Genomic DNA, 14,902 nt, shown 5'->3' on the forward strand with positions numbered 1-14,902 from the left:
TAGGCTTCTGGAACCATAGGCAAGTATCATATCAGGTGGGTTGCCTTTGGGCTGGGCAAATTATAGTAACTCTCACCTTTGTTTCTATTTTATGTCTTTAATAATGAGATGTGATTCTCCCTGAGAATGAGATTGATTACTATACCAAGTGTCACTCCAAGTGTCACGGACAGTGATATGAGATGGGATATCCTACTTCAATAGTTTTACATGGGTATGTCTGTGTTCATGCATATGTTTATATTCTTAGAGTGTTTCCCAGTCACACAGTCAGTATACATGTGAAGCAGGATGTGAACAAAGGTCTCCTTAACTCTGAGGTCAGATAGCCCCTTATTAAATATGTCATATTTCTTTTTTTTAATTTAATTTTTATTTTATTTTATAATTATAACCTTTTTTTTGACATTACATATGCATGGGTAATTTTTTACAACATTATCCTTGCACTTACTTCTATTCAGATTTTTTCCCTTCCTCCCCCAACCCCCTCCCCCAGATGGCAAGAAGTCTTATATATGTTAAATATATTACAGTATATTCTAGACACAATATATGTGTGTAGAACCGAATTTTTTGTTGCACAGGAAGGATTGGATTCAGAAGGTAAAAATAACAGTTTACACTCATTTCCCAGTGTTCCTTTTCTGGATGTAGCTGATTCTGTCCATCATGGATCAATTGGAATTGGATTATCTCTTCTCTATGTTGAAGAAATCCACTTCCATCAGCATACATCCTCGTACAGTATCATTGTTGAAGTGTATAATGATCTTCTGGTTCTGCTCGTTTCACTCAGCATCAGTTGATGTAAGTCTCTCCAAGCCTCTCTGTATTTCTCCTGCTGGTCATTTCTCACAGAGCAATAATATTCCATAACCTTCATATACCATAGTTTACTCAACCATTCTCCAATGGATGGACATCCATTCATCTTCCAGCTTCTGGCCACTACAAAAAGAGCTGCCACAAACATTTTGGCACATATAGGTCCCTTTCCCCTCCTCAGTATTTCTTTAGGATATAATCCCAATAGCAGCAATGCTGGATCAAAGGGTATGCACAGTTTGATAACTTTTTGGGCATAATTCCAGATTGCTCTCCAGAATGGTTGGATTCTTTCACAACTCCACCAACAATGCATCAGTGTCCCAGTTTTCCCACAGCCCCTCCAACATTCATCGTTATTTGTTCCTGTCATCTTAGCCAATTTGACAGGTGTGTAGTGGTATCTCAGAGTTGTCTTAATTTACATTTCTCTGATCAATAGTGATTTGGAACACTCTTTCATATAAGTGGAAATAGTTTTAATTTCATCATCTGAAAATTGTCTGTTCATATCCTTTGACCATTTATCAATTGGAGAATGGCTTGATTTCTTATAAATTAAAGTCAATTCTCTGTATATTTTGGAGATGAGGCCTTTATTAGAACCTTTAACTGTAAAAATGTTTTCCCAATTTGTTACTTCCCTTCTAATCTTGTTTGCATTAGTTTTGTTTGTGCAGAAACTTTTAAATTTGATGTAATCAAATTTTTCTATTTTGTGATCAATAATGGTCTCTAGTTCTCCCTTGGACACAAACTCCTTCCTCCTCCACAAGTCTGAGAGGTCAACCATCCCATGTTCCTCCAATTTATTTATGATTTCGTTCTTTATGCCTAAATCTTGGACCCATTTTGGTCTAATCTTAGTATGTGGCGTTAAATGTGGGTCCATGCCTAGTTTCTGCCATACTAATTTCCAGTTTTCCCAGCAGTTTTTGTCAAATAATGAATTCTTATCCCAAAATTTGGGATCTTTGGGTTTGTTAAACACTAGATTGCTATTTTTAAAATATGTCACATTTCTACTAAAGACCTCCTCATTTATTTATACACATACATGTGTAGATATACATATACATATTTACATGCATATATATATATATATACGTTTTTTATCTATATAAACACACAAGTATATGTAAAAGATAGATGGTGATATGAGACTAGAACTTGGTTGAGAAATTAGGACTAGATTTATGCATATAGGAATCATGTGTAAAAAGATGAGTAATTATATCTGGCCTCAGATACTTAGTAGCTGGACAAGTCATTTAAGCTTTTGTGCCTCAGTTTTCTCATCTGTAAAATGAGCTGGAGAAGGAAATGGTAAACTACTTCAGCTTCTTTTCCAAGAAAACCCTGGATTCTGTCACAAAGAATCAGAAATGAATGAAAAACATTTGTGTGTCCATATATATGTATATCTTTTTATTATATATAATATATGCATAAAATGCACACTGTATATACATGTATATGTGTTTTTCAAAAGCTTCAAAAAAAAGTTTGTCTTTAGCTGAAGTACGATGTAGATAGAGTACTAGAAAGATTGATGTATGTTGGCTGAATGACCAGGCAAATCTTTTCACTTCTCCTTGCTCTAGACTGGGGATATCAAATTCATATAGAAATGAAGAATATTAAGTAATAAAAAGATTCCCTGAAGACCATGTTTTAACTTAATTTTTATTTATTTTAATATCTGCTTGAAGCCATACCCAGGAGTATTGCTGGCCTACATGTAGCTAGCTTTCCATGTGTTTGATAACTTTACTCTAGAAAATTTTCTAAGATTATAATTGCAGAAAAGATGCTGATCTACAAAAGTAGGGGTTTCCTTGTCAGAAAACAAATAAATGTATTCAAAGACATATATACACATACATGCATTAAGTATATGCATATGTATATGTGTGATTAGCTAGATAATACCATAGAGCATAGAGTGCCAGCCCTTAGGCTCTAGCTGTGTGACCTGAACAAGTCACTTTACCCTGTTTACCTCCATTTCCTCTTCAAAAAAAAGAAATAGTAAAAGTAATAGTAAACTACTCCAGGATCTTTGCCAAGAATACCCCAATTAGGATCATGAAGAGTTGGCTATGACTGAAAAACAACAACATATGTGTGTATACATACATATATACAATAAATATAATATACATAAATGTCAAATAAAAAAAATATATATATGCACATGTGTATATAATTTATATACATTATATATTTACATATAGATACATACTTATTTTTTAAAAAAAGAGGTCTTCAGTGACAGAAAGAGGTAAAAGATATAAATAATCTGTTGTATGTTACATTTTTCCTACTGTTTGGAGTCCATGAGCTGAATATAATATTTAGCCCAGTAATGAATTTAGAAATGCTGTCTTATACCAGTTACAATGAATATTAATCTCTAAGATAATGGTCATTCTATTCTTATAAAACTCATTCTATACGTGATTTTCTCTTCTGACTTTAACTTATATATTTTCTAGACTCCAATTTCTAAATTTATCTTCCTTCCTAGTCATTGACATCTACTACTGAGCAGGGTTTTTTTTTTTTAAGTGACAACTTCCTTCTTTAGCCAAACTTTATCATTTCCTTCTTCCATTCCTTTTTTGTACGCCAAACTTTTAAATCCTTCTGGCAAAATTTGATGTTGAATGTAACTAGCACAGCACCCAAATGAAAGAGGTTGGAATTTTATTAAAATCTATCTTGACCTATAATTGGTTTCTCTACCTTTTGCTGAGTAATTCCTAAAATAACTTCCTAATTCCCTTTTTGGAGAAAATAAGATCATTTTACAAAAATAAACAGCATTCTTGTAATATAATTTTAATAATATAAACACAAGAAATTAGGACTAGATTTATGGATGTAGGAATCATATGCAAAAAGATGAATAATTATATTCAGCCTCAGATAATTAGTAGCTGGACAAGTCACTAAATCCTTTTTGCTTCAGTTTTCTCATCTGTAAAATGAGCTGGAGAAGGAAATGGTAAACTACTTCAGCATCTTTTCCAAGAAAACCCCAGATGTTGTCACAAAGAATCAAAAATCAATGAAAAACATTTGTGTGTATACACACACACATACACACACACATATATATCTTTTGATTTTATATAATATATGCATTTTGATCTAGTTTTATGGTTAACTTTTTCCATATTTTGGAATTTACTATTTTTTCAAATATCATTTACTAGGTCAACATGCTATATGTTTTAGTTTGGCTGATACTGTACGCGTGCATGTGTGTGTGCTTGTGTGTGTGTGTGTGTGTGTGTGTGTGTGTGAGCACATACACATACATTATTAAAAGATTCTCTTATATGAGGAAATTATAGGGTAAAGCTACATGTGTACATTCCCCTATCCTTATACTTCCCAGCCCACTCTCCTGGAACTTTCCTTCATTTCCTCATGTGTTCTCTGTCTTTTTTAGTCATCAAGCCTGCATTTTATCCCTCTCTGATCCATCCTTCAGACAGCTGCAAAATAGAATTTTCTTTGTGCACAAATTCAAGTGTATTACTCTCTTTGGCTCTCCACTGCCCTGCTGTACAATAAAATGCTTTAACTTGGCATTTGTAACTCTCTATTAGCCTTTCTAGATTTCTGTTTTATTTAATAGATTCTGTGTTGTAGATAACCTGGATTGCTAGTAATCTTCTGATTGCTCTTGTCCCCTCTGGTCTCTGAATCTGTGCTGTCCATACTCCAGGTTTGGAGAAGATTCCCTGTTCTTCTCTGCCTTTTGAATGATATCACTTTCTTCAAGGTTTTGCTCAAGTACCACCTCTTCCATATTCTCTTGCTTTCTCCCCATATTTCATGTAGCATTTTGCCTCTTTCCTTGGCATTTCTAGCTTTCTATCTTGTTTCATGTTCATTTCCCTCTATTTTCTTACCACTTAGTAGATTTCGAGATCCTTGAGGGCAGGCACTGAATTTTTAAACTTTTTTTTTGTATTTGAATCTCTATTGATGTCTATCATGATGCTTGATCATAGAAATAAAATAAATACTTGTTGTTATTTGTTGAATTATTCTTCAAATAAAAGAAAAAGGAAGCTATACATTAGAACCCAATTATTTATCTCTTTGTTACAAGGCAGAAAAATTAAATACCATATATTCATCAAGTATTTTTTTTTCTGTTTCTTGGATTTTTGCTAAAGTGAACTCTTATAGAAACTACATTGATAAAACATCTGTGGCTTTGTGTTCCATAATGTGTATTTGTTTAAGCAATGTATTGTTTATTGGGTGAAAAGATAACTGTGATAAATTGCTTCAGCTTTTCTGCTTACCTGCTATTTTTTTTTTTTTTTAGTGACTCTAAATCCCAGTTTTGAGGTTAAAAAATGTTTGTGAACTTTTTTCTTCCTTCTGGCTACCTGTGAAGTTCTTCTCACTCAGAGATGAATTTAGGAATTCTTTCACGGGGGGCCAAAAATCTTTGAGTTTAATGAAGGAGGTGGTGACATACAAGATAGCCAGACCATCACAAGCAACTTGTCTTTTGGGAAAGTCTGACCCCAAGTTTGGGGAATGGGAGGAAGTGAGTATTTGGAGAAGAGAGCCACATCAATAAGACCCTATAGATAGCAGCAGCACAATGGAGGTTTCTCAGACTAATGGAGCTGTTTCTCATTCAAGAGAGAAAACGATCCTTTTTGGATTTAACTTCCTGGAGCCAGATTCCATTCTAATCATGACTCTGTTTCCTCAGCCACTCAAACTCTTCTTTCTTTTTGCTTTCTTTCTTCACTTATATACTCTGCTGTCTTTTTTTCTTCCTTCTCGACCCCTTCCATACTGCCAATCATTTCCCTTTATCCCTTTTCCTCTTCTTATTTTTCATGTACATATAATTCCTGCATTCTCAAAGAAGGTGTCATGGGAAAATTTCCCCTTATTTCTGCATAGCTGGCAGGGTGTTTTTCCCTTCTTGAATACCACTCAATAGCTCTAATACTGAGTAAAGGGAATAATTTATCTATTTACTTAGTGAGTGTACCTCTAAAATGTAGAAGCCAGAATGGTCCTTTGTGGAAATCTCTGTCCTTCAAGGTGCTTGGGAGGCTTGAGGAGAGATAAGAAGGTTTGTAGCAGTTAAGGTGACTGGTAGGATAACAAAAATAGATTAGACAAGAGAAGAATGATTGCCTTGCTGCTGTGGGAGCCCAATTGAAATCAGATAACAAATTTGTAGTGGAACTAGTTGGTTGTTTTGAAACTTTTTCCATTTCCATTAAACCTTCTCCAGGCTAAACTTGCTCAACTCTTTTACTAATCCTTAGATGATGTTATTTCAATCCCCCTCTACAGTTTGAGATTTCTCTCATTTAGATATGCCCTACCCTAAAAGGTAGAGCCTAGAATAGAACTTCATATTCTAGATATATTTGTTCCAGATTAAAGAATAGCAAGATTCTATTCTTTTTCTTTCAGACCATTGTATTTTCTTAATGCAACCTGAGATCCTGTTAGCTTTTATTGGTGCCCTATTGTACTTTTCATTTATGTTGGACTTGTAGCCCACTAAGAACCCTAAACCCGTTTCATGTGAATTTTTATCTAGTTATCTAAAATTTTGTTATCTATTCTCATCCTGTACTTATGCAAATTATTTTTCAACCCATTTGAAGAACTTTGAATTTATTTTTTTAACTTTAATATTACCATATTATGTATTAGCCATCATACTCTTATATCATTTACAAACTTTGTAATCTGTTTGTTTCTTCAGCCATGTCACTGATAAAAAGCTTGAACAGAAGAATTCTAAGGACAAAACTCTGGGTTGCTTTCATAGAGCTTCTCCCCAACCTGCTATAGGAGCATTAGTATATCCTCTTTTATTCTAGTCATTCAATGAGTTCTGAAGCTACTTAACTCTATTATACCTTCCTCTGCTCAGTTTGTAAGAATATCATGAGACATTCTATCAAATGCTTTGACAGAAATCCAGGTGTGTGAATATAGTATTGCTTCACTATTCCTCTGAATAACAATAATTGACAAAAACAGAAAATGATGGTTCTCATGCATGTTGTTTGTTTATTTTTGCTAATTCACCTTGGCTTTTGGCAATCAACACTTTTTTTAATTTTTTTAAGCATTTATATATGATCCTTTTAACAATCCATCCCAGAACTTTATTAGAAATTTAAATTATAGGTCACTAATCTTTTGAAAATTGATATAGTATTTGTCTGTCAGATTCCTATTCACCATGATTTTTTAAGACCCAAACTTTAAAGATATTCATTGGTCACATCTATAGTGCATCTGACTTGAACTCCTTAAGTAGCGAGCTTATATCTGACTCTCACTTTAGTTAGTTTCGATGATATTTTAAAAACAATTTTGATCTTTATTTCCTAGTCTGAAGGTGAAAATAGAGCAAGATAGGAGTTAAGGACTTCTGCTTTTGGCACATTGTCCATTATTATCTTTACCCCAAATAACATGTACTATGTCTTTGATGTTCATTAGCATGAACAGTCTGCATTTTTATTGCATTTCAGTTTTTATTCAAAGAATACACTATCACTTTTGTTAGTTTTAGGAGCATATGTAACCCTGGGCTCCCCAAATTGTTTATCATATGGGAGCCATGCTGCTTATAGAAAGGTGCATTTACATGAGTTCATTTTCTATGCTGTCTTCTGGAAATATGAATGAAATTAATGTCTGGTAAAAGAGCAAAACAATCATTCTTCTGTCCATCTAACAGACATCAGAGTATGTTGAGGATCTGAAAGAAACTGTTAGAAAGGATTTTGACCTTGAAGGCCCATCTATTTCACTGCCCTTATGCTAGGACAAAGGAAAAATACATGAATGAAGTCAACGAGGTTCCTTATTTATAATCTAGACTATCCATTTATGATTACTAGATGAAACCTTCCAAATTTAGCACCTGTAGAAGGTTTGGCTCTTGGAGGATAACAAAACATGACCCAGAGGAGATCTGATTGCTTCAATTATTATTCCTGTAAGCAACCCCTGCCATAAGTAATTAGAAATCTCACTGTCCTGCCAGTAACAAGACATCTAGGCAAAGCATTCCTGATTCGAGAGAAAAGTTTTCGATAAAACAAATCTCTTTATTTCTGTTTATCATTGAATTTAAAGTTCAAGGACCTGTTTTATTTCCTATCAGGTAACAATAATTTAAGAGGAAAACAAGCCAAACTCTACCTTTCTAGGTCTGATGTGGAGATGGGATGTTTATTAACCCTTCTGTTCCCTCTCTGAACAAATGAACCTAAATAAGAATGTAGGGCAGTAATATAGGGCAAGGCAAGAGACACACACAAGGGAAGTCTCCTTTTTCCTCTTCCCCTATTTATCTACAAGCTGAAGGGGAAGGCGTCAGGTAGAAGTTCAGTACCGACACATCTAAATTAGACACATTTTGTACAGTTTGCATCATTACTCATCCATTGAGTTGTCACAACTGTAACCATATGCCCACTGAAGCTTATTCAACAAAGAACCCTATACAGAAACATCATGTTCAGTAGCTTTGAGGATGACTGTGCTCATGTAGATTTAACTATGTGCAAGATTCTATGAACAAATTATTATTTATTTTTTTAAAGTTCCTCTGTCTGCTACCTGGTCCAAACAATAACAAGAGAAAAATGTTCCACAGGATGCTGACTTTTTTTTTTTTTTTACTGATTTTCTTCTCCTAGGGAAACAGATGTCCTAGTCTGTGTAGTTATGAGAAGATATTCATAGGATTGTAAGACTTCAAGCATAGAAATCACTGGGTCCAACCCCTTCATTTTACAGATGAAAAAAAAAAACCTGAATTTAGGGAGATTATTACTTGCCAAGGTCACACAGCTAGTAAGTCGTTGTTGTCTTTCTCATATTGTTGTTGTTGTTCTTGTTGTTTTTGTTCTCCTCCTCCTCTTCTTCATCTTCCTCAACCTCCTCTTCTTCTTCTTCTTCCTCTGCTTCCTCTTCATCCTCTTCCTCCTCCTCTTCTTCCTCCCCCTCCCCCTTTCTTCCTCCTTCTCCTCTTCTTCTTCCTTATCATTGTCTTCCTCCTTTTCTTCTTCCTTCTTTTCCTTTTCCTCCATCTCTTCCTCCTCTTCTTTCTTCTCCTTCTCCTTTTCCTTTTCTCTTCCTTCTCCTCTCTTTCCCTCCTTTTCTTTTTCTTTCTTCTGCTTCTCCTTCTCCTTTTCCTTCTCCTCTTCTTCCTTTTCCTTCTGTTCCTCCTCTTCCTAACTTTTTTTAAAATGATACTATATGCTTTTGTGTAGGGACATTTTGTGTCCATTTTGGTTGGGCTTTCAGAATCAAGTTCACGAAGAAGCTTTGGCAATTAAAATCATGTGTCTACAGATAATGGTGAAAACATCATGGAGAAAATAAACTAAAGATCTCTAATTAATCTAGTCATGAACGACAATATGAGGTTAGGCTAATAATTTCACAATTAATGTGAAATTAAATAACAATAGTAGTTGATAACAAGCACTAAAACCTATTCGTGTATTTTAGCAAACTATAGCAAAGTATAAAAAAATTAAAAATAAAGTTGAATAAATAGAAATAAAAAGCTTAAAATAAAAACTACCTCTCCTTATTTCCTTGCAAACAACTATCCATCCCTAGAATAAAAAAGTAAGATGATTTTTCTTATACCTTTATCTCCACCAAGCGTATTCTGAGCCATTTACTTATCATTATCCACTTGATCATGCCTGCATTTTTTATTCTGCTTATTCCTTCACCCCCAAAGGAAAACTGAGGTCAGAATTAGTTCATAGCATAAGCAAGGAATGATACAGTTCAGTTTGTGTATCCTAGATATTTTCAGCTCAGGAAAAGAAAACAAAGAAACAAAACAAAACAAAACAAAACAAAAAAAAACAAAAAAAAACGGCTTCTGCGACTTCATTTGGTCCCTAGACATGTAGGCAATTACTTATTTTCATAGGAGATCTACTTTCCAGGAAGAACTTTGCTTAAAGTAGAAAGATAAATGTTAGGATTACTAAGTGAGAACTCAGGTTGTCTGGATGGTGACAAGGTGAGAATTCAGGTTTTCTGGACAATTACAAGGTGAGAACTCAGGTTGACTTGATAGAGGGGGCAAGCTCATTGGCTGGGGTGGTTCTTCCCAGAAGCCCTTGCATTATCCCACGCCCATTCTCTGGGAGAATAAAAGAGAGGACTCTCAGAGAAAGAGGAAGACTCTGAATTGCATCAGGCTTGACGGGGCTCTCTGCAGGAAGGGAAGTCACTTCTTTGGACAAGAGTTAACAGCAACTGCCTGGAGACAACGGTTCGTTACAGGAAGAAGAATCTGTTGAAGAGATTTGAGTAGAAGACACAGCAGATCTCTTCCCAGAGAGTGATCCAGCAGCTTCTGGAGACGACAGCTCGTTACAATTGGCGCCCAACGTGGGGCAAGGACATTTGCCTATACTGACAAGAGGAGCTAGACCAGACCTTCGCAATTTGGCGCCCGAACAGGGACAGACACGGTCCTGATTCCAGTGGAAAAGCTTCCGATCTAGATCTCAGTCTCTCTGACCCAGAACCGTGAGTAACGAGGAAACTTTGTTAAAGATTAAGTGAGCGTGCTAATAGATAAATAAGGAACTTAACTTGTTAAGGGCTAAACCAGGAATCTCTTATAGCTGAAATGGGGCAGATGTTAGCTATATTCAATCCCTGGACCTCAGCCGACTCATCCCCAGCCCCAGAAGCAACCTCAGCTCCACCCCCATTCAGGAGTGGTACTATAGAGAGTATAATCAACATAATTGAGGAGCAGAGTTTACTTGTAACCTGGGTACAGATTGCTAAACTCTTGGCTGCATTAAGACGCACATCCCCTTGGTTCTTAGAGGAAGAAAAGATAGATGTAGATAAATGGAAGCTAGTGGGATATGAAATGAAAGAATTTCAAGCAAAAAATGGGCCTCGTTCAATTTCTGCAGAAGTATTTTATATCTACAACATAGTTCAATTAGCCTTAAACTATCAAGCAAGTTGTAGGAGAAGGAAAAGTTCTAAAAATGAACAGAGGAGGAAGTGTGAGGAAAAAAGGAAAGATCAAGCTCTTTCCCTAGAGCAAGAGGATTTAAATGAGGAATTATGGTATGATTCTCTTGAAGAAGCTTCAACCCTGCCTAGAGAACAGATTATTGACAGGCCCACATCAACCCCACCTTCAGAGATGGAGGAAGAAAGAGGGGAAGAGGCAGAAACACAAACAGAATTGCCTGTGAAGAAGCCTAAGCCTATGACAAGATTAGAAAAAGCATTGGTTAAAGCTAAGAGAGAAGGACAGGATATAAGTGATTTTATACATGCATATCCTGTGATTGAAAATACTGACTCTGTAGGTAAAAAAAGGAGAAGATATGCACCTTTAGATTTGAATAAAATTAAGGATTTGAAAAAAGGTTGTACCCTTTATGGGGCTACATCAGCTTATGTCAAAATGTTACTAGATGGTTTGTCTTATGAAGTCCTAACCCCGAATGATTGGAAATCCATAGCAAGGATATGCCTGGAACCTGGAGAAAATTTATTATGGCTTTCGGAATTTCATGAATTATGTAAAATTCAAGTCAGATGCAATTTGGAAATAGGAGTTAACACACAATTCACTTTTGAGCACTTAGCGGGTGAAGGTCAGTATGGAGAGAATTCAGAACAGACTGATTATACCATGACAATATATGAACAAATTGCTAAGGCTGCAATAAAAGCTTGGGGTGTCCTCCCTGGACAGAAAGATCGGGGAGAGGCTTTCACTAAAATACAGCAAGGTCCCAATGAACCTTTTGCAGATTTTGTGGGACGTTTGCAAACTGCTGTCAAAAGAACTATTGGAGAAAATTCAGCTACAGAAATAATGACCAGACATCTGGCTAAGGAAAATGCCAATGAGATTTGCAAAAGAATTATATGGGGATTAGACAAAGATGCTCCTTTAGAGGAGATCATAAGACGCTGTGCTACAGTGGGAACAAATGCTTTTTATACCCAGACAATGATGAATGTGGAAAGGCAGGGTCCCTCCTGGCAAGGGACTTCTAGAGAAACTCGGAGATGTTTTCAATGTGGAAAAATTGGGCATCTAAGAGCTCAGTGTAGGTATGGAGATACAGTGAGAAGACAGGGTGAAAGAAGACCTAAAACCCCATGTCCAAAATGCAACAGAGGACTCCATTGGGCATCAGAGTGTAGAATAATTCAGGGAAATAGGATGAGGGGCCCAGATCCAGGGCCCCAGGCAAAAAAAACTTGGGGCATGATGGCAGCTGATGTTAAACCTAAAGAGCCTTTAGAAGGTCAGGACTCTGATTTGATCAACCAGCAGAAAAGTAATCACATGGTAGAAAGGGATTACCTGATAAGTTAGCCAAAAGGCAATCAGATTGCAAAAATGGATTACACTTGGGGAGAATATAGGCCTTTTAAACCAACAGGGCTGTGTCCAGTGCAAACAATTCCAATGTAATTGCCAGATGATGAGAAGAGATTTAGAAAGTGGTAAATAGAAGGAAATTAGATAGGTTAACTGCCTGGGAGAGAGGGTTTGCTTGTATTTCTTCAGCAGGAGAAGGAATCAGATGGGTGCCAACGAGTCATATTCGCCTTGTCCACCAGAGAGAGACAGAAAAAGAGAAAGACCTCAAAATAAAGGAGAAGATCTAAGAAACATCTGACACTGAAAGATCATGGATAATAAGAAGACTGTTAAAGAACTTTAAAAACCAGCAGGAATCATTGGACTTCCTCACACAAGATGAGAATAATGGACAATGGACTTATGGACATTTATAAATTTTCAATTTATGATTACTTGATTATGTTATATACTTCTAGCATGTGTTATGTTACTATGTTACTATGTGCTTATGTAATTCATGTAATTATCTGTAATACTTCCCATATTGATGGATTTATGTTTCAAGGTCATTTATGTAATTATCTGTAATACTTCCCATATTGATGGATTTATGTTTCAAGGTCATGACTGTCCTATGTTCTAAATCAAAAGAAAGGGGGAGATGTTAGGATTACTAAGTGAGAACTCAGGTTGTCTGGATGGTGACAAGGTGAGAATTCAGGTTTTCTGGACAATTACAAGGTGAGAACTCAGGTTGACTTGATAGAGGGGGCAAGCTCATTGGCTGGGGTGGTTCTTCCCAGAAGCCCTTGCATTATCCCACGCCCATTCTCTGGGAGAATAAAAGAGAGGACTCTCAGAGAAAGAGGAAGACTCTGAATTGCATCAGGCTTGACGGGGCTCTCTGCAGGAAGGGAAGTCACTTCTTTGGACAAGAGTTAACAGCAACTGCCTGGAGACAACGGTTCGTTACAGGAAGAAGAATCTGTTGAAGAGATTTGAGTAGAAGACACAGCAGATCTCTTCCCAGAGAGTGATCCAGCAGCTTCTGGAGACGACAGCTCGTTACAGATAAACATAAAACAGACAATCCACTAACTTTTAAAACACATTTCAGTTTCCTTAACATAACATGATATCTAATGTACCTCTGAAAGAAAGAATAGAAAAGAAAACATTTATGAAGTGTTTAATATTTGCCAAGCACAGTTAAAATTAAGTGGAATAATAGGACTCTAGATCTAAATTATGTCTATTTATATGGCATGCACAAATTCATTTTTTTTACAATTTTTCTGCTGTTCGAGATGGCAATAACCAAGTTTTGTTGATACATGGGTTATTTTCTCTGAACAAGTTGAATTATATTTTTGATTAGTTATCAGTGATGCTCTTCAAGATACAAATTTGTTTCAGTCTTCCATACATACTTCCGAATATCTTCACTTGCATTTTTTTTATATAAATCTTATTCTTTCCTTTGGGGCAGCTATGTAGTTCAGTGAATAGAATGCTGACCTGAAATAATAAAGACTCAAATCCGAATTCAAATCTGATCTCAGATACTTATTGCTTGTCACTTAATCTTGTTTGCCTGAGTTTCCTAATCTGTAAAATTAACTGGAGAAGGAAATGGCAAATCATCTTCAGTATCTTTTTCAAGATACTGAATGTAATAACAAAAAGTTGGACACAACTCAAAAATAATTGAATCAAACAATTCCAGTCAGCTTCTGATTTTTATACATGCGTGAACTTTAGCAATACAATGAACTCCACTGTAACAGGTCTGTTGAGATGCTTTGAGGTATATTGTACACTTTCCATCTTTGTAGATGATTTTTCCTACTCCTTTTTAATTAATTTTTTGGTGCTGTCCTTGATGTCCTTCTCTCTATCTCAAGATCATCCATCTCAGGCTTTGTCCTAGGTTTTGGGAAAAAGGAAATAGTACCTGCCACCAAGAAGCTTGCCATAGCATAGTATATAGTTCTTTGTACAGTTTAGATTGGGACACATTAGCCAAAAAGTTTCAATAAGTTTCATTTTGTAAATAGTTTTAGAAAATTGTTAGTCTCTTGAAAATTTAGTTTGGCTGGAAATATTTCATTATTTCCAGATTTTGCTTTTTAAATTTTGTTTAGTGTTCTTCTCTTCCTCCATGTCATTAAGCTGAGAAAATACTAGTATCTGTTTCTAACCAATAAATGAAAATATATTCCACAGGTAGATTCCTTTAGAAGACAAAAGAAACATAGAAAGAAAGGAGCTTATGTCTACTATTGGAGAAGACTTAAAGAAATTTCTCCCCTTTTGTACCTTATTACATACATTCTCCAGCACTGTTAGCTTTTACCTTCCAGCCAAGCTCTCCATTCCCAGAAGTGACTGGCCATATTCTTTTCTGTGGTTGGAATGCCTTTCTCATCTATCACTTTTCATTGAAATTCTACTATACTTTAAAATTCAGCTCAAATTCTCCCTCTTCTAGGAAGTCTTCACTGATTCTCCTGAGATGGCAGATTTTTTTGGGACCTCAAGAAGTTTCTTGTATTGTGCATTTTTATAGTTGTTTATATATATATATATGTTTTTTCTGAGGCAATTGGAGTTAAGTATATATATGTATATATATATATGTATATATACACATATGTA

General features: G+C 35.6%; 2 protein-coding genes across 2 annotated transcripts in view; both read left to right on the forward strand.

The window, feature by feature from the left end:
• Positions 1-14,839, forward strand: part of LOC141560630 (endogenous retrovirus group K member 6 Gag polyprotein-like) — a 134,830-nt gene extending 119,991 nt beyond the window's left edge. The window contains exon 2 of the mRNA XM_074299170.1: positions 10,199-14,839. Within this exon, the coding sequence (XP_074155271.1) occupies positions 10,523-12,253 (1,731 nt within the window). The 5' untranslated portion in view covers positions 10,199-10,522 and the 3' untranslated portion in view covers positions 12,254-14,839. The remainder of the gene's footprint in view (positions 1-10,198) is intronic.
• The window catches only part of LOC141561889 (uncharacterized), a 242,897-nt gene that overhangs the window by 180,303 nt on the left and 47,692 nt on the right, over positions 1-14,902 (forward strand). The window lies entirely within an intron of this gene.

Source organism: Sminthopsis crassicaudata, chromosome 3, assembly GCF_048593235.1.
Source record: "Sminthopsis crassicaudata isolate SCR6 chromosome 3, ASM4859323v1, whole genome shotgun sequence".
Classification (NCBI taxonomy): Eukaryota; Metazoa; Chordata; class Mammalia; order Dasyuromorphia; family Dasyuridae; genus Sminthopsis; species Sminthopsis crassicaudata.